The sequence below is a fragment of the Sardina pilchardus genome, chromosome 19 (genome assembly GCF_963854185.1).
Source record: "Sardina pilchardus chromosome 19, fSarPil1.1, whole genome shotgun sequence".
Classification (NCBI taxonomy): domain Eukaryota; kingdom Metazoa; phylum Chordata; class Actinopteri; order Clupeiformes; family Clupeidae; genus Sardina; species Sardina pilchardus.
In genome coordinates this window covers 29,032,827-29,052,936 of record NC_085012.1, presented here as the reverse complement: position 1 = coordinate 29,052,936, position 20,110 = coordinate 29,032,827, and the positions used below count along the sequence as shown (strand labels likewise).

The 20,110-nt window shown below is 48.1% G+C and overlaps 1 protein-coding gene across 22 annotated transcripts in view; it reads right to left on the bottom strand.

The window, feature by feature from the left end:
- The window catches only part of scrib (scribble planar cell polarity protein), an 85,085-nt gene that overhangs the window by 39,698 nt on the left and 25,277 nt on the right, over positions 1-20,110 (bottom strand). For 19 of the 22 annotated variants that reach the window (XR_009936370.1, XR_009936371.1, XM_062521268.1 and 16 more), the window contains exons 2-15: positions 14,074-14,191; positions 11,177-11,255; positions 9,731-9,820; positions 9,131-9,187; positions 7,576-7,639; positions 6,288-6,362; positions 5,813-5,957; positions 5,182-5,300; positions 4,281-4,480; positions 3,720-3,886; positions 3,167-3,294; positions 2,660-2,788; positions 2,253-2,435; positions 1,655-2,140 (exon numbers count right to left, since the gene is read on the bottom strand). Coding sequence is in view for 20 of the 22 variants with exons in the window: in XM_062521268.1 (XP_062377252.1) it covers positions 1,655-2,140; positions 2,253-2,435; positions 2,660-2,788; positions 3,167-3,294; positions 3,720-3,886; positions 4,281-4,480; positions 5,182-5,300; positions 5,813-5,957; positions 6,288-6,362; positions 7,576-7,639; positions 9,131-9,187; positions 9,731-9,820; positions 11,177-11,255; positions 14,074-14,191 (2,040 nt within the window). In the remaining 2 variants the exon portion in view is untranslated. The remainder of the gene's footprint in view (positions 1-1,654; positions 2,141-2,252; positions 2,436-2,659; positions 2,789-3,166; positions 3,295-3,719; positions 3,887-4,280; positions 4,481-5,181; positions 5,301-5,812; positions 5,958-6,287; positions 6,363-7,575; positions 7,640-9,130; positions 9,188-9,730; positions 9,821-11,176; positions 11,256-14,073; positions 14,192-20,110) is intronic. The other 3 variants (XM_062521269.1, XM_062521289.1, XM_062521272.1) reach the window with 2 other exon arrangements.

The window sequence follows — 20,110 nt, the reverse complement described above, 5'->3', positions numbered from 1 at the left end:
ATGCTAATGCTTTATCAGAACAAGCCCTGAAAACAAAACATACGGTGATACGGTGATTGGGGTGAACCTGAGTCCTATAAACTTAGAAGTGGCTATATAACAGCCATATAAGTAGGGGCATACCTACAAAGCAAATCTCTAAGTTGAGAGAGGATCAAGGATCTAATGAGAAGCTGGTACAGCAAAGCACTGAAAAAATGGCATAGTTATCATTTATTTACATCAATTGTGATTGTTGTTATTATAGATCAATTAGAATCAGAAGAATGTGTATTTGGTTATTTTCAAGTCAGTTCGCCTCACTCACACTCTCTCACACACACACACACACAAAAACACACATTCACACGTTCACACATTCAGTGCAAAAGTCAGGGGGCACTTTTCAAGGGGAAGTGGATTGGCTCAACAGAAATGAGAAACAGCAAATAATGTGGTGGAAATGAAGCGCGCTAAAGGTGTGGGCGGAGACACAGGCAAAATAAATGGGGGCAGAGAGAGGTTGAGGGGAGGGACCAATGTGGAGAGACCTGGAGCAGGAGGGACCAATGACGCGGGAGAAGAGGGGGCTTCTGTCATTTGAGATCCCTCCCTATCAGGAAGACCGCCCAATAACGTTCCAGACCGTTAGCGTTTGAGAGTTGACAGGCTAGCGACATGGACATTTACAGTACATGTGTGATTTGGTGCACTGGAGTCTACCTGACTGTCAAGGTGAGAGATGACGCCGAGTTGGAATAGCCTGTTAAGAGACCTCATTTAAAAGGGAGAGGGAAGAGGAGTGTGTGTGCAGCCCAGCTTAGGGAAACTGATCAATGTTTATCAGAGGCCTCTGGTGTTCTGTGTACTAAGCTTGTAACCAGGCTTCTGTATTGGCTCACACGGCCTTGGCCAGATTGCGTGAGGAAGTTTGTGTTTGTGTGTGTGTGTGTGTAAGTGAGGAAGTTGGTGGGTGTGTGTGTGTGTGTGTAGAGGCATCTCCTGTTGTTACTTTGTGTGTCTCTCTACACTTCCTGCAGCACACACTGTGAAAGCTGCCCGTGGTACTGACAGGCCTGTCTGTCAATCAGCTCAACAAAGAGGCGGCACACAGAGAGAGAGAGCTGTAAACATCAATCAATCAATCACCGTCACAAAGATCATGAAACGCTCATCCACATCATCTGAAACCATGCAGTTGCAACTGACATATTCCCAAGTGACAACAACCCAGATGCATAGTGCAGGATCGGAGGATGAACACTTACTCCTGTGCATCTGTATGTGTGCAAGTGCCTATGTATGTGTCTCCAGGCAAATTCCAAAATGCAAGGTCAGTTAACATGCATTTCAGTCAATGCTAAAACTACAGCAAAATGCTAGTGTGCTCCTGTGTGCGTAATGCAACATTCATGGTGTCGTGTGTAGTAATGCAACATTTACGTGTCTCTCTATTCAAATGTGTGTGTTCTTGTGTATTCGACTTCTGCTGATACAACGTTTGTATATAAACATAACAAAAATGTTCGGTCCCTAGCAGAATGGCCTTTGTGCAGAAACATAACAACTGTTCTAACAATAACACCACCACAGCCACTTCACCACCACTGAGCGGATGCCCCTCCTCCTTTCTCCTCTAGCCAATGGCAGCGCTGGAGCTGGCCCTGGGGCTTACCTTGACCGGCTGCAGGGAGGAGTTGACGTGCAGCAGCCGGCTGTTCTCCAGCTCGGGCCCCGGCGTCCGCTGAAGGAGCGGCGTGGAGGCGCTCACCCCGTGCTCCTCATCCTCCTCCTCCTCCTCCTCCTCTTCCTCTCTCCGTCTCATGTCCTGTCGCCTCTGCTCCTCCTCTTCCTCGTCCTCCTCCTCTTCCTCCTCGTCGGCGGCGGCGTTGTTGTGCTCGTGCGGGGAGTGGGCGAGGACGTCGGGGTTGTAGCCCTGCAGCAGCAGGGCGGCCACGGCCTCGGGCTTGGGCAGCTTGGTGATCTTGAAGTGCTTTTTGTAGTGTGGGGTGTCCTTGCGGATCAGCCGCTGCTTCTGCCCGGGGTACGGGGGCGGCGGCTCCGCGTTGTCGTCGCTGCCGCCGTCGTCGTCGTCGTCGTCCTCGTCTTCGTCCTCGTCGCCGCCTCGGATGATGGGCTCCTCAGCAAAGTGCACGGTGGGCTGATAGGAAAGACGGGACAAACAGACAGATGATGATTGCTCAAGAGTGGTTAATAGTGCCGTCCAACACCTTCAGTAGACGATGGGACAAGCGGAGGGCTTCTGCGCTCACCTCGATGTACTCCACCTCCATCTCGTCCAGCTCCTCGTCCTCCTGCTCCTGGACGTGGCCGTCCACCAGAGCCCCCCGCTGGTTGTTGAGGCCCTGCCTCTCGTCGTGGGAGGTGGCAGAGGCCGTGCTGTTGGAGGCCTGAGAGTCGTGGCTCTGATTGGACACTCCGCTCAGGCGCTTCTCCTGCAACCAATCGTAACAAAAGAGTAATTAATGCAGTGAAGTCTCAGATGAACATTTTCAGTCAAGACTCTAGTGTGACTCACTATTTTACTATGGGCAGAATTATCCTGACAGAAGCAGAAGTTGGTGGCGAGAATTGCTAAATATCCCTCATATCTTCATTTAAAGCAAAATATTTACATGAGCAAGAGTGGCAGTATATGTGCGTGCGTGCGTGCGTATACCTCTGTGTCGGGAGACTCCAGGTCTCCGTCTGGTTTGGCGGTGTAGGCCTCGTTCCTGCGCTCCTCGATCACCTTCTTCATCACCTTCAGCTCACTAGGGTGGGGAGTTGCCCTGCGCTGGAGCCCCTGCTGGTAAACACACACACACACACACACACCAGTGTTAGTACACACACTCTGGTACATTAACTCATGCACTTCTGAAGCACTTTAAATCATTATCACCATGTCGGATTTCTTATCAAAAGCTTTCCAGAAACCTGTTTAATTCCATTCTGCTTTGATAACTTGTTGTGTCCATAAACAGATTATTCCTTATAGATTTGCAATGTAGGGCAGGATAAGGCCCTACACTGGCAAAGTATTCCTTCTTCCCCACTGTCTGCAGTCTACTGGTGCACCTGTGCTGCCAGGGTGGTTGCCATGGTACCAACAGTGTGTTGGGGTGGTTGCCATGGTACCAACAGTGTGTCAGGGTGGTTGCTATGGTTCCAATAGTGCTCTTACCCTTCTCTCAGCAGCAGCTTCATCATCTTCTTCCTCTGGCTTGGCCTCCTCCTGGAAGTGGATGACCGACACGCGGTTAAGGTTGCTGTCCGTCCAGGACTCATCCACACTGTTCTGTAGTAGGTTCTCTGTGGGGGGGGGGGAGAAGGCACACATTAGAATTGGAGAATTGGGGTGTCAGTAGGAGATGCAGAGGGCGTTCACTTCGTGGAAGTCCTTAAAAGAGCGCAGGTATGCACAAGTGGTGTGGTCACATTCTGGACATTCTGGATTGTGTGGTCATCAATGAATCAATTGTTCGCATAAGACAACTAGTGCTTGTGTGGGTGCTGTGTTGATGTAAGCATATTTAGACTAGTCAAAACACGTCAGCACGCATGAGGTGTGTGTGTGTGTGTGTGTGGGTGTGTGTGTAGTGATTGTCAGACAGGAGACTGGGGACTTTCAGCTCAAATATGAGTGAGTGCAATCAAGTGTGTGTGTGTGTATTGATGTGTGTATTGATGTGTGTGTGTGTGTGTGTGTGTGTGTGTGTGTGTGTGTGCAGACTCACCCAGGCTGGGCGTGGGCTGCTGGGGTAGGAGGTAGCAGGTGAGCACCTTCTCTCCCGTCTGCTCGTCGTCCTCGGTCTGGAACTTGAGCATGGGCTGTGATTGGTTCTCCGCCAGCCACATGGCCTTCAGGTTCAGGTTAGCCAGCGCAAACGGCAGGTTCTGCAGTCTGAGAGACAGATATGGACAAAACCAGAGACAGAGAGACATGGTCGTTAATACTGTATTCATCATTTAATATAATAATCTGATCATTCGATCAGAAGTGTGTTGCCCAAACCATGTTGTTGCTTACAAAGACGCCTATGTGCACATTCATACGTGTGTAAACAACAGCAGGGCTCTTCTCTGTGTTTGTTTGTGCCTTATTTAACTTGGAAATTAGTGCATGTCTCAGATAGTTTGCACGTATAAATGCATGAATGACTAAATGGTTGTATAAAGAGATGCAAGTCCAGTGTATGAGCTACGCGTGAGTACCTTGGGGTGTGTGTGTGCCAGTGTATGAGCTACGTGTGAGTATCTGTGTGTGTGTGTGTGTGTGTGTGTGTGTGTGTATTCACCTGTTCCCAGCCACGTCCAGCACGTGCAGCTCGGTGGCATCGGCCAGCTCAGCGGGCAGCTTGGCCAGCCGGTTGTCCCTCAGCGAGAGCACGTTCAGACAGGCACATCCGCCCAGCTCAGGGGGCACCGTGCCAAGCCGGTTCCGGTCCACGTTCAGGTTGGTCAGCTTCTTGAGCTTCCCCAGCGAGCGGGGCAGAGACTGCAAGGGGGATGAGGACATTGCATTACATGTAGCAGACACTTGTTTTGTCCAAAGTGACTTATTTATGTCAACTATATCACAAGGCATAACATTGTCCCCGGAGCAACTTGGGGTTAAGTGCCTTGCTCAAGGGCACAATGGTGGAAGCCAGGAATTGAACCCAACTTTCAGGCTACTGCACGCTAGCCCAGCTCCTTAACCACTACACTCCCACTGCCCAGGACAGACCCATCCGCAAACCATTAGACCATCTGCACACCATTTCCCCTTAAATGCTATCAGGGCTATACCCACTGTGGATTTACATGCTCAACTAGAGCACTTAAGATAGCATCTCTACAACTGGCTGTCTGCCCGTTACTGGACAGTACAAGGAGACTTCTTCTGTGTGTGTATCGCTATCGTATCTGACGGAGTTGAAGCGAGTAATTAGCTTGAGTGGTATTGTCTCCTGAGATTTCACTAAAGGCACCCACACACATGTAACACATGCATAAGTGATAAATAATAATAACAATAATAATAATAATAATAACAATATGTTTAATTTAGTTCTCAAACCCAAGGTCACTACACATATTGGAGGGACAATACAGTACAAACAAACAAAAAAAAAACAAACAAATAGGCAAACAAGCAAACAAGACAACAAGCAAACAAGTACAGTCTAATGGAACCGTGCGCAGAACGTTGAGTACCTGCAGGAGGTTCTCCGTCAGCATGAGTTCCGTCAGGTTCTCACATTCTCCGAGGGAGTCTGTGAGCTGCAGGAGCCGGTTCTGATCCACCTTCAGAATGGACAGTTGCTTCAAGGAGCCTGGGGATGGCAATGACATTTGTAAGCATGAGATATACTAGTACGCAACCACACGCAACCACACACACACACACACACACACTCTTTGAATACAACAAGAGAAATTAAATGTTTTAGATTAATTTTGGGTGATGGATCAAATGCTCAGATGGTAACAAAAAATACTGTTTCTACATTTAAGTCATGAATAAGCAGTAAAAGTAATTTCAGACCCTTGAGATAATTGAACCTTACCAAAAATACCAAGTGACCTTTACTGCTATAAAAGTGCACTACCACTAGGGGTCAGTCTTTCATAGGCCCATATCTAACTTACCTATGGCGTATGCAAATACCCAAAAATGCTTTAGTGGGATGGTCTATGCAGGCCCCTTTGAGTTATCCTACTCTCTCAAATAATAATGGACGATGGCCAATGACAGGCAACAAAATGTTTCTGAATAAAACATCCAAGCCCCCTCTCTCTCCCTCCGCCCGTTCTGTTCTCTTCCCCTGGGAGGTCATGGGCTCACCGATGCTGTCGGGGATGACCTCCAGGAGGTTCTGGGAAAGCAGCAGGTCCGTCAGAGCCAGCAGGCCGCTGAGCTCGTTGGGCAGTTCCTCCAGACGGTTCTGGGAGATGTCCAGGCACACTAGGCGGCGCAGGTTTCCCAGCTCCTTGGCACAGGGGGAGAAGACTGTTAAAAACCTGGAACATGGCACTCAGGCCAGGACTGTGGAGCACAGACCAGGACTGGACACCTGCCAACGCGCTTTGGCTACACTAATCTTTTGTAGAGACTCCAAACACACTAGCAAAACACATTCGAATATATTTAAGAATAGCATTAGGGGAAAAATACAGAATATTGCAAACATATTAAGTCTTATCATTTCAAATATGTTCAGCCAATGGCAAGAGACCACAACACCCAAAAGCGTAAACTAGCTAAGGCGTTGGCTCGGATCGAGACAAAGAGCATCCAATGAGGCGTGCGATGTACTCACAGGTGGCAATGAGGTCAGCTGGTTCCTGTCCAACCACAGCTCACGCAGGTTCGGGAGGGCTCCCAGTGTGTCCGGCTGGGTAAAGACCAAGGAGGGAGACAGGAGTGTCAGACAGAGAGGAAGAAAGAAGAAGGAAAAACAAAATCACCTGAGCAGAATGAGGTAATGCAGGTGATGTAGTCTGTGGCCTGCTGAAGGGTGTGTATGCATGTGAGAGCGACAGTGTGTGTGTGTATGTGTGTGACTGATCACACACTTCCAGGCTACACAAACACCATGCAAACCAGCTCTTTTATGGACTGCTCTGCTCTGCGCAATAGATCAACACTGCTATCTACCGCCTATAACCGAACAGGCTCTACAGCACTTTCCAAATGACATTTTGCTGCTGGAAAGATAAACTGAATCATCATCATATGTGTTTAGAGTACGTGTATGTCTGTCTGCGTAAGTGCACGTGTGTGTGTGTGTGTGTGTGTGTCTGTGTGTGTGTCCGTGTGTATGTCAGTGTGTTGAGCATGCCCTCAGTATACAACACCATGCCAGGCAATTTTTCCTGCCATCACCCTCAGCAGGCCAGTGGGTATTGTTTACCCGCTCTCTGGGTGGCACAGGGTGTTCCCGCTACAGTGGCCAGACAACAGATTGAGGAAGAAGTGTGTTTAAAATGGGAGCGAGTGATTCGGTAAGAGAGACGGAGTATGGGAGGGAAATGGGTCATCCACACCCTGGGGTTCCTGTGGCATGAGCTGCTTCACAGCCTCAGTGAGCATCATGTGCTCACACACACACACGCACGCACACACACGCTGCATGACAAGAGTGCTCAAGTAGCCATCTAGCACTGCTCTGAGTAGGAGGTGTGTGGGAGCGGAGATATAAATTTAGAATGTGGGTGTGGTAAGAAGGTGTTTGCCGTAGATTACACGCCACATTGTGTGTGTGTGTGTGTGTGTGTGTGTGTACAGTATATGTGTGTGTTTGTTCAGTAGCATGTGTGTGCACGGGGCTAATCAAACATCACACTGTGTGCTCCATCTGTCAGCATGCTTGGGGAGAGATAGCAGCTTTTCATACATCTGTCCTTCAGGACTGACTGCCACACTGCCGCCACGGAGGGCTCAAACACAGTGATTCATGGGACCGTCATAGTGTCTACACACGCAGTCAATGCATGGTGTTGCCCCTGTCTTTGAGTTTAAATGTACTCTGTATAGTTCAGTGCCTCTGTGTGTGTGTGTGTGTGTGTGTGTGTGTGTGTGTGTGTAGAGGGGCTGCTTCTACCTACCAGCACTTCCAGCACATTGCTGCCCAGATCCAGCTGCTCCAGTTTTACAAGAAAGGACAGAGACCTGCAGGGGAAAAGAGGGAAAAAATGAGAGAGAGAGAGAGAGAGAGAGAGAGAGAGAGAGAGAGAGAGAGAGAGAGAGAGAGAGAGAAGGGGGTGTTACAGAACAAACCTTCAAACAGAATGGTGAAGGAGGATATGGAGCATGTGAGTCCAGCTAGACACACAAGATATCTGCAGAGCTTGTGTGTGTGTGTACATGTGACATCTTGGTGTACAAATGTCTCTGTATGAGTGAGCTAGTTTATCACTTTGTGTGTGATAATTGGTCTGCATGTGTGTATGCAAGTACATGCAAATGTTGTTTGCGTGCGTGTGTGTGTGTGCATAGAAGCATCTTACAATTCCAGTTTGTGTGACAGCTAAAGCCATAACGGTGCGTTTCAAGCAAGTGCCAGCCTTTGTGTGTTACAGTAGAGGGGGAGCTGCTCTAGACAAGCTCTCTTGCTCTCTCTCTCTCTCTCTCTCTCTCTCTCTCTCTCTCTCGCACACGCACACACACACACACACACACACACACAGCCCATCCAGACAGCCTGCTGCTGAGCCAGCCTATCTGACACGTCCACCATCTGTCATCCCTCACAATCGTCCCCCACTCACTTACACACTCTGTCGCTCTCTCGCTCCCTTTCTCTCTCTCTCTCCCCATCCTTTCTTTCTGTTCATGTCTTTGTCTATCCACACTCTTACAATCTTGTTCTCTCTCTTACCATCTCTCAGAGTAGAATAATGTGTGACCCAACTAGCATTGTGTGTGTGTGTGTGTGTGTGTGTGTGTGTGTGTGTGTGTGTGTGTGTGTGTGTGTGTGTGTGTGTGTGTGTGTGTGTGTGTGTGTGTGTGTGTGTGTGTGTCTGTATGTGTGTCTTAAGCTGATTAAGTGCAAATTTGGGGTCAGATGTGGGTGAGAAATCTGATGCATTGGGATTAGAAATATCACCAGATATGAAGAGTGGAGTGTTTGCCATGTTGGGCCAGTCATGCACAACATTGTTGAAATGCTCTGAATTCCTCCACACACGAGAGCCTCTTAAAATGCAACCCCCCTGCTGTTATTTGATTTGTGAAATGCTTTTTTAATCAAGCAGCGTCTATTTGAAATAACAAACTCTTGAATCAAGCATGCCATGTACACATTTTGTTTAAATACCACATGGATACCCATTGTGTTTCACTCTGCTTGGCACAGACAGTGTGTACATGATCCTCCTGACTCCTTTATCACACACACACACACACACACACACACACACACACACACACACACACACACACACACACACACACACACACACACACACACACACACACACACACACACACACACACACACACACACACACACACACACACACACACACACACACACACACACACACACACACACACACACACACACACACACACACACACACACACACACACACACACACACACACACACACACGGCTAGAATTCCACAATTTCTGTGAATAGTCCCTCAGTGTGACTTACGTTGGCAAAGACTTCAGCAGATTGTCTCTCAGCTCCAGGGTCACCAGGTTGGCAAGACTGCAGACAAGAGATACAGAGGAGAGGAGGAGAGGAGGAGGAGAGGAGATATGGAAAGGAGAGGAGGGGAGGAGGGGAGGAGGAAAGGATGGGAGGAAAGGACCAATGACAAAGAAAGAAGAGAAAAGGAGGGATAGAGACACACCAAGAGAAAGAGACAAGACAGGGAAAAAACATTGTCAGATGGGAGTTTGATATGACAGTTGGTGTGATAGTGTGTGCACGTGTGTGTGTGTGTGTGTGTGTGTGTGTGTGTGTGTGTGTGTGTGTGTGTGTGTGTGTGTGTGTGTGTGTGTGTGTGTGTGTGTGAGCAGTAGCCAACAGGCCTGAGACTGGGTGTGAAGGCACCCTGCTGGTGGGTAGAATCACATCATATGGCTGTGGAAGGGTGAGCAGGAGCTGAGCTTGGTGAGTGTGTGTCTGTGTGTCTGGCCAAGATCTGTTTGAAATCTCTGCATTTGACAAGCAGTAATGCAGGTGTGTGTGTGTGTGTGTGTGTGTGTGTGTGTGTGTGTGTGTGTGTGTAAGGGGGGGTACACTTACTTTCCTATGTCGCTGGGTAGAGTCTGCAGAGACACGTCGTTGAGTGCGAGGTGGGCAAGGCCTCGGAGCTGTGTGAAGCCATCTGGCAAACTGAGAGAGGGAGAGAGAGAGAGAGGGAGAGAGAGAGAGAGAGAGAGAGAGAGAGAGAGAGAGAGAGAGAGATGGATATACAGTGAAATAGTTAAACAGTGTGAGCTGAACATGCAGACTCATCCAGAGCTTTTAGCCTACGCAGCTATGGCCTTGGCCACACACTTTCACAGTGTGTGAGTGTGCATGCGAGAGAGTGTGTGTACAGGCAGGCTGTGTATGCAATTTGGTATAAACCCTTTCTCCCCACACACACACACACACACACACACACACACACACACACTCCACATTAGAATGTTACTAAAACTCTGCCTCTGTTCCAGGAAATGAAACTTGCAGACAAGAGACATGATTCACAACAAGCCTAACTGTGTTTGCTCCGACTAAGTGAATTGCCTAAATATCTTGCATTGGAGACAGACATCAGCAACAAGCACTGATGGCACTGCAAACACTGCCCATGATGACCACATTGTGTGCCAAGAAGACCTATATGGGGGCTTCAAGTGGGTGTGTGTCCGGCTGTCTGTCCACCCGTCCATCACAGTTACACGGTTGTGTTCTAAGAATGACACATTTTGGGCATAATCGAGGCAGAGTTCTCAAACAAATCAAAGACTATCAAACCGTGCTCTTTATTTCAGCATTATAAGTTAAGCCCACATTCTGGCCTCTTCCTCCTGCAACCTTAAACACGGCCGGTCTCAGGAGCCAAGTCCATGATACAACACAGGCCTCCGCTCCCAGCAAGTGGGTGAATTTCACAAAGTAGCGGCGCAGTGTGTGACACGGATTATGACTGATGAGCTGCTGAGCTGATGGGTGGCTGTGGGAACCAGGCTGCCATTACTCAAGTGTGTCAGCAGCACCTGTGGCTCCCAGCAGGGCTCGGCCAGAGATGCGCTCAACAGAGAGGCCAGAGTGCTGCACCGCAATGCAAACCTGAATGAGTACAGTCGATTGAAGCACTAGAGATGTTCTTTTCTGTAAACTGGACAACAGACTCTGCCATGATGATGTTTGCTGCAGAGTCTGCCAGGGATGTGCTCAACAACATCGAAATGGAAACGTAAATGTTTGAAAAGTACAGTAGATTGAAACACAATAGATGTTTTTGTTTTTTTAAACTAAAAACAGACTGAGCCATGATGACGTTTGCTGTGGAGTCTAAAAATGGAGGGGTCTCTGGCCGGCCACTATTATTTGGAGAACACTCTGGCCTCTTTTTTTTCTCTGCGGCAGAATGTGTCTGGGACAGCACGCTTGCCCTGTCCCCTCTGTCTGACTCCTCCGCCGCTTTGGTATGACCCGGCTCATGCTCGGAGCTCCCAAGGGCTCAACCAACCCACTGACCTGGAGAGGGGGTTTCCGCTGAAGTCGGCGATCTCCAGCGCTTTGCAGAACTTAATGCTCTCGGGGATCTCAGGAATGTCTGCAGAAATAGAATAAGAGAGAGCAGACAGAGAGAGAGAGAGGGGGAGAGAGGGAAAGAGGGAGAGAGGGAGAGAGATGCACAGTCAGCAGAATTGGTGCACTGGGGGTGTCATTTCCAACAGAGCACACATATTCAGGTTCTCCCCTAATCACTTGCAGATGTCAGGAAAGGGTGAAGGAGAGGAAGGGGACAAAAGAGAGAGAAAAGAGGGAAAGAAAGAAATGGAGTGTGGCATAAGGGACAGAAAGAATGAGAGTGGGGAGAGAGAGAGAGATAGATAGAGATAGATAGATAGATAGATAGAGAGAGGGGGGTGGAACAAAAGACATACAGGTGAAAGGGAGGAGTGCAGCTGAGGGATGCACTAGGAAATGAGCACAAGTAGCAAGAGCAGAGGGAGGGGGAGGGACTGGAGTGGGGAGAGTGCAGCTAGATGAGAAATGCAGGTGTAGGGGATCACTAGCACTGCAGCGTGCTGCTACAGCCAGCTCATCACAAGAGTCTGCACACCATTTCAGGGACACACATTTATCCACACAAGTGTGTGTGTGTGTGTGTCTGTGTGTGTGTGTGTCTGTGTGTGTGTGTGTGTAAGCGTATGTAAGTGTGAATGTCTCTGTGTGTGTGTGTGTGCGTGTGTGCGTGTGTGCGTGTGTGCGTGTGTGCGCGTGTGCGCGTGTGTGTGTGCGAGTGAGCCTGTCACCTCTCTATCACTTCTCCACCATCTGTTTTTGTCATTTTGTTCCAGTCCATTTAGTCACTCAACAGCCTTGACAGGAGTCAACATACCATGTTAACACAAGACCATGGACATCTCTATTCAATCCCCTGCACCAGCCCATAGTTCTGACAGACAAATGGATACCTGCTGACTACATCCATGCATGCATTTACCTGAGAAAAAGGTGCATGTGTGAATGCCAAACACCACTGCAGATTGAACTCAGCATACATTTAATTCAAGCTGGAATAATCCTAACTGGACCCAATATTTTTGACTTATGGTCCAACGTAGTAAGTGTTCTGGATGTCAGTTTGAGTGCCCTTCTGATAACTGCCTGCCTGGCGACTGCAGAATGCCCCGGGCATCGGGAGGGCGAGGTCCGTGTCCCTAACGCTCGTGCTGAGTGGTGGAATGTGATGCGGAGAAGCTAAATAAAGATCTATAGGTTCATCTGAGCTCTCGCTCTCTCTGTGAGAGAGAGTGTGTGTGAGTGTGTGTGTGTGTGTGTGTGTGTGTGTGTGTGTGTGTATGTGTCCGTGTGTGAGAGGGAGAGGGAAATGAATGAAATGAGAGCAGAGATGGAATGAGAGAAAAATAAACTGTACTAGATGAGAATAGACCTTGCGTGCCATTCGGCAGGTGTTGAGTTTTGAGGCACACCTGACCTGGGTCCTCTACAGATGGTGTGGGTGTGTGTGTGTGTGTGTGTGTGTGATTACATGTTAAGTTTAAAAAAATGAGCAGTACAAACCCATCTGTTTGGTTAGATAACGCAATTACACAATTTTGTAGAGAGCCGATTTAATGGCTCACCAGATAGAACAATATAGAAGTCTAAAAGCCATGCTTCCTCTATGCTCATTTCCCTTTTCATGACAACTACCTCCATTTCCCAAATATTAGCCACATCGTAAACACACCACATCACCACGTGCTTTATGCAAAAATGTTGACCACCATTGTTAGAAGCCGCAGTTCATTGTGTCACAAAAAAACATCCAAGTGGCTACCTGCAACAGTTAAGGCAACAGTTTTCTAAGCCCGCCATCCCTTTTAGCTATAGGCTATCTATACTTAAGCAATATAGCACGAGTGAGAGTGGGTTGTTAATGGATATTCCCACAGGTAATGTTCGGCCGTAGCCACGAGGCCGGAGGCTAACTCAATTCCAGTGAATTATATTAAGCTAGCCAGGTTAACAGTGTCAGAATGGGTTATTGCATACCCAGAGAAGAGAGGGGCATGTGTCCTGTTATCTAACTAGGTCTATACTCTACACTGAGCATACTGGAATTACCAAGATGCTTTGACTAAGGAGTGCTACTACTTCATTCAGCTTTCCCCCCCCCCCCCATCAGCTGAAGCATACAGAGGGGGCTGATGGAAATCATATTGGCTTGCAATCTTCATTGCGGTTGAATGAACACTGAATGAACCGGCTTGACCATCATTCCAAACCCCTCCACCTCGTAGAAGGAGCATGAACTGGCCTTACTGGTAGGAATACAGAAATAACCTGTTTCTCTACAGTATGGGTATGGGAGGTTTTTGACCGGATTTATATGAGTGTGTCAGTGTATGTGTGTGTGTGTGTGTGTGTGTGTGTGTGTGTGTGTGTGTGTGTGTGTGTGTGTGTGTGTGTTGAAGTGGGGGTGGGACAATGTGCGTGACTGTGTGTGTCGGCCATGTGACTCATGTCCATCACTGGCCGAGGGCTGGCCTTTGTTTCATGTGTGTATTTTTACGTGCACGCCTTTCAGAGTTCCTACTTCTGCATCTGTTCTATTTTCTTTCCCCAAATACAGGAGAAAAAGAATCTGACATGGAGGACAATGGCCAGCTGCTGACAGTAGTGGCATTCAGACCGAGGGGTGTGTGTGTGTGTGTGTGTGTGTGTGTGTGTGTGTGTGTGTGTGTGTGTGTGTGTCTGTGTGTGTGTTATGAGGGTGTGTGTGAGTGCCTGTGTCTGAGGATTTATGAGCACACGAATGCACATATGTGGGTATCTGAGGGCAAGACTGAAATAGAGGGCATTCATCAGAGGGACGTGAGAGTGTGTGTGTGTGTGTGTGTGTGTGTGTGTTTACGTACCATTTCTGGAGATGTCCAGCTCCACCAGCTGCATAAAGTTGGCCACCTCTGGCGGGAGGCGCTGGATCTCATTATCACTCAGGCCCAGCTTACGCAGGTTCAGCAGCCGGAAGAATGGCTGCAAAACAAAGAGAGCATCGTCGTCAGGAAAACATTACTTCCAATGGAACACACACACACACACACACACAGTATGAGTCAGTGGAGCGGCTCTTCCACAGGAAAACAGCGTGTTAAACAAAAGGGAGCGAGAGCGCCGCACTGTCCGCTGATTACAAACACGTCCGTGTGTCTCTAAAATAGCCGGGGCTCTGCCTGCCGTTCAACATGGGGACATGACATCTACATGCCTCCACCAGAGAGCCTCAACTAAAGACCCTCCCCCAGTCAAAATAGCCTCACACAGCACGTCAGCAAACCAGCAGAACAGATCACTGCTCACTATTACACAGAGAGAGAGAGAGAGAGAGAGAGAGAGAGAGAGAGAGAGAGAGAGAGAGAGTCTGCCAGTTTCTGCTCCCCTGCACTGAGGAGCCCTTGTTGGCTAGACTGCATTCAGTACATTCCTCTACTCAAAGTCTGGAGCTGGCAGCCCTTTCACACACACACACACACACACACACACACACACACACACACACACACACACACACACACACACACACACACACACACACACACACACACACACACACACACACACACACACACACACACACACACACACACACACACACACACACACACACACACACACACACACACACACACACACACACACACACAGTGGTGTCACTACCTGTGGCTAATTGGTAAATGCACACCTGTGCTGACACAGCACTGGTCACCTTGGTTAGTCTGTTAGCATGTGTGACTGTTTGCCACGGGAACATTTGGGGCATTACTACCTAGAAATTAAAACTGAACAATCACAGATGCTGCGCTGACCGTAGTGCACGCTTGGTCAGAAAGTCATCGGGCCGTTGGGGTCACAGGTAAGTGAGCTGTCGCTTGGCTCTGCCAAGCTGACACACACTGACATGCACTACACAGTAGTAGGTACCACTGTCATACATTTCCATCATGTAGGGTTAGTGGATAGGGTTGCTGGACAGGTTTAAAGCTATTTTGGGGGTTTGTTGATTCTCTTGTATGTTGTGAACTGCCGGAGACGTTCAGTTCTTAGTAACATACCCTAGACATGAAGAGCTAGCCACCATGCTTCGCAACACGAGCAAATCAAATGCAGATAAGCCCACAGGCAGTCTTACAGGCTTAGTACAGGGTATGGCCATGTTAAAGGCAGTAGTGACGATCAGCTTTGCTCTAAATATGTCACGGGTCTGTTTCTCTCTCTCTTTAGAGCCCCAGCACTTGCTTGTTGTGCTCTTCCTGCAGGAGTGATCACTGAAACACTTTCGCTTGCCTGGCAGGAAAAGACCATGGACTAGGTCAGCAGTACGTCACTCCAGCTGAGGCTCTGCGCACACACACACACACACACACACACACACACACACACACACACACACACACACACACACACACACACACACGCTCCCGGGTGGAAAAAGCTCTGACATGATCCCGTCGTAATACAAGGACTCAAATGTACCAAAAGCACAGTGGGTAATACTTTTCATTGACACACTTGTCTTTGTTTACAGGCATAGAGAAACAAACAAACAAACAAACACACACACACTTTGGTCCAGCAGAATGTCTAGTGTCCAGTCGAGGTTGCAACTCCAGCTGACTAATAGATTAAATGACTATGGCCATGACCATTGACATCATTGCTGATGGGCAGCAGAGCGCACCAAGTGCCTGTGTGTGTGGTGTCCATACAACTGTGTGCCCGGTTGGCAGGTGATGGGTATCAAGTGACGGGAAGACGGGTAACTTGACACATGGTTCCCCCTGACCTGTACAACTCCCAATGGAAAACACAAACACACCACACACCACACACACACTTCTACAGCCTATACACAAGCACAAAAGGCCTCTTGAAAATATGAGAAGAATTGTCTCAAAGAAAAAAAAAAGAAACCCTTTCCACATATAGCAACCGATGGAATCTGCAAGTTCAGGGCCGGATGCCAGGAAGCATTCACACAAAATTATAAATGCACACACACACACACACACACACACACACACACACACACACACACACACACACACACACACACACACACACACACACACACACACACACACACACACACACACACACACACACACACACACACACACACACACACACACACACACACACACACACACACACACACACACACACACACACACACACACACACACACACACACACACACACACACACACACACACACACACACACACACACACACACACACACACACACACACACACACACACACACACACACACCAAATCCTTTCATACGACAGACAGAGATGGCCTATAAGTTCATGGATGAACACAATGTTCAAGTTAAATATTTACACATCGAGGAGGGGGTGGAAGGGGGGGCGGGTTTGAAAGAGAAAGGGGGATGGGCCTCTGAAAGGGGAAAAACAAAGAGAAAAGAAATGAAAGAGAGAGCAGAAAAGACAGAGCGGAGAGATGAAAGAGGGAGCTCTCCCCCACCGCACGGCCCCCTGTACACTGGCTCTGACCACACAGCCATTTGGCTCTCTTGGATCAGGACCTCTCCTCTTTGCTGCTCTCGCTCTCTCTCTCTCTCGGTCTTGATCACTCCGTCTCTCTTTCTCTCTCTCTCTCTTTCTCCCTCTCCCTCTCCCTCACTCACACACACACACAACCTCATATATGCATCTACTTTCTGACTTGTTAACTCTTTCCCTGTACTGTGTGCATTTGAATGTGTGCATGAGAGAGTAAGTGTGTGTCTGTGAGAGAGAGGAAGAGTGTGAGTGTGTGAGTGTGTGAGTGTGTGAGTGTGTGAGTGTGTGAGTGTGTGAGTGTGTGAGTGTGTGAGTGTGTGAGTGTGTGAGTGTGTGTGTAATGTAATCAGTGCTCAGTGCCAGTGATTAGAACTGCTCACAAAGGCACCCATTCACTCTCCAACGGCCACACCAGCTCCATACACACAAATCTGCCTCTTATACGCTTTCTCTTCTCCCTCCCTCTCACACACACACACACACACACACATACACACACACAAACCTTTCTCTCTTGGAGCTTTAGCCCTGAAACTCCAGCATACACTCCATCTTTATCTCCTTTGTGCGTTATTGAGTGAGGCCGGCTTCCTTACATTATGGACTCCAACTTGGCTCCTTGACCGTGGTATGTGTGTGTGTGTGTGTGTGGAAGCATATGGAGTAGACACAAAGGTAGATGAACAACACACGGGTATGAAAAGGGAGTTGGCTGAATGGATGTGTGTGCTTGACTGGGAACGAGTGTTTATGAGCGCATGTGTGTGTGTGTGTGTGTGTGTGTGTGTGTGTGTGTGTGAGCATTTACGCTTACATTAGTGGGTCAAACTACTGTAAAAGTAGGCCTGGATTTGCTCCTCTAGGGGCTTCTGCTGTGGTGTGTGTGTGTGTGTTACACAGGGAAGGCCCAACCACACACACAGATCCCCCGCCTACCTGCTCAAGGTCAGACAAGCACAGCCCGTCGCCATGCCAGCATCAAGCTCTCTGTACTCACTGTAGCTGACCGCCTCTCGCACGCTCTTCCAAAATACCAACCTGCCCCCACAGCAGGGCTTACTGCCAGCAGCATTCCTACCCCTGATACAAGATTTCTGTGCCTGAATTTATCAGTAGTATCTGCAAAGCCGTTATAAATAATCATCTGCTTTCAAATTTGAAAAAAGGCCCAGCCCACATCGGAGCTGTAAGCCTCCATCCATACGCATCCAAGTACAGCCAGAGTGAAGGACTGTGTATGGACAAGCCGGCGTGAGGTCATATCCTGTAAGACTCTGAAAACCAACAGCTGTAAAGCTTGGGAAATTATCACAAAGCTGTCAGATGCAGTTGTAGCTGTAACAATGCAGCTTTGAACTACTACAAGGAAGTGTCAAACATTGACTCTGACCGCTGTTTGTTGTCACCAAGTTGCTTTGCAACGCTATCGCGCAACATTACTGCCGATGATTCCTCAACCAAAAGAATAAACAGGCAATGCGTGCGAGAGGGAGGGATGGAGGGGAGGGGCGGAGATAATTGAGAGATTGGTGAGGAGGGCCAATAGCACACAGATGCTCCAATGTTCCAGTCAAGTGACTCTGGTTATGGCACAGCCCCTCCACCATCAAACCATTAGGCCATCCTTACAAATATTTAGATTTGCAGTAACAGCCAAAAACAAAACAAAACAAAAAGACTAAAATGGTCAGGACTCGGTAGGTAGGTCTATATTGTTTTTTTTAAGATTCAAAGCAAAAAAAGTACTATTTTGGTCATGATGATGTCACTGTCTGGGTCTTCAACCAATGCCTTCAGGCGCACCATTGCACCCCTCATTCTGATGCAGAACATATAGTCCACAAAGCTCATTCTGATGCAGGTTATATAGGCCACAAAAAATATGCTCAGATGTAACTATGGTGCCCAAACCCATATAACTTGGAACGGTGAGCGAAATCATTTTCTTTACTGCTGCCGCAGCCATCATTACAGACAAGCGCAAACTATTGACAGTGAATGAAACGAAACGAAGCGAACGTATAGGCTACCAAAACAACAGCACAAAAAATTAAGGTTGGCCTTACTGACACACTGACAAACACACACCCATATCCAAATAAACCCAGATGTAATGCTTGATAACAGGAGACCAAAACAAAACAAGCTAATTGTTTCCAACACACCGACACAGACACAGCACCACAATGGCATGCTTCTGCTCTTAAAGTCATCCTCTCTGTAGCCTCCAGGCTCTGTTTTTAGCAGGTGCTGTAACCCGCAAAGCCCCCAGCAGGGGATCCATATTTGGCAAGCTGCCGAGGTGCCCTGGAGCACAGGCTGTGGGTTCAGCAGATTTCAACTTGTAGGTTAAACCACTGAATAGCCGCACACACACACACACACACACACACACACACAATGACAGGGGAGAGAGAGAGGAAAAAGGAGTATTCCTGGGACATATTTTGGAGAGGTTCCGGTAAATACCAGGATTGCGGCACCCTTTGGGAGAGACTTGTGCTAGCATGCTCTGGCATTCTGGGTAGAGCAATCCTTGCTTGGCGTCACTGCACCACAAAACACCCCTGTGCTTATGCAAAACTCTTATCACACCAGATATCTGTTGCTCCATGTGTTGACTACTGTATGTGGAGAGAGTCTAGTCAGTGTAGTCTACTCTACGTGATACACAGGACTACGCAGTATACCCACTTAAAGGTGAACTATGCAAGTGTTTTCAGCTTAATTTACCTTAAGCTTCGGAGTCATTGGAATGGTTATTTGATTTATTCCGGGTTGAATGATGGCTGTCCTGCTTCCCCCTAGCGCCCGTGAGCAGAAAAACCATGCTTGCAAGTTTGTGCCATCCAGCTGGTGGCAGTGACAAACAAAGTCTTGCAGCCTCGCGATCATGCTCATGAAAAGGCAGACTGACTTTGAGGAGTGTTATAAATATACACCCTAAAGCTGTAGGGGAAACCTGCAAGCGTAAAAAGAGAAAACAGCGAAGAAATCACCAAACCTGCATAGTTCCTCTTTAAAAAGCATTACCATCTCAGTATACCCACTTAAAGTAGGCAAGGATACGTATTAACATTTGGGGTTGATCATAGTATATTCACTACAGCTAACTACTACATCACAGTATATTCACTACAGCTAACTAGACTACACCACTGGTCTCAGACATGTGAGGGGAATCAGATCTCAGATGTACTTGTATGAGTCTGGCTGCTTTATAAGCTGGGATCCAGATGACCGAAGCCACACAACCACCAGTGGTTACACTGGCAAGGAGACTGTGACCACTCATCTTAACTTTCCATGTCTATACACCCCCTTTTTCTGTGCTGTACACACATACATACACACACACACACACA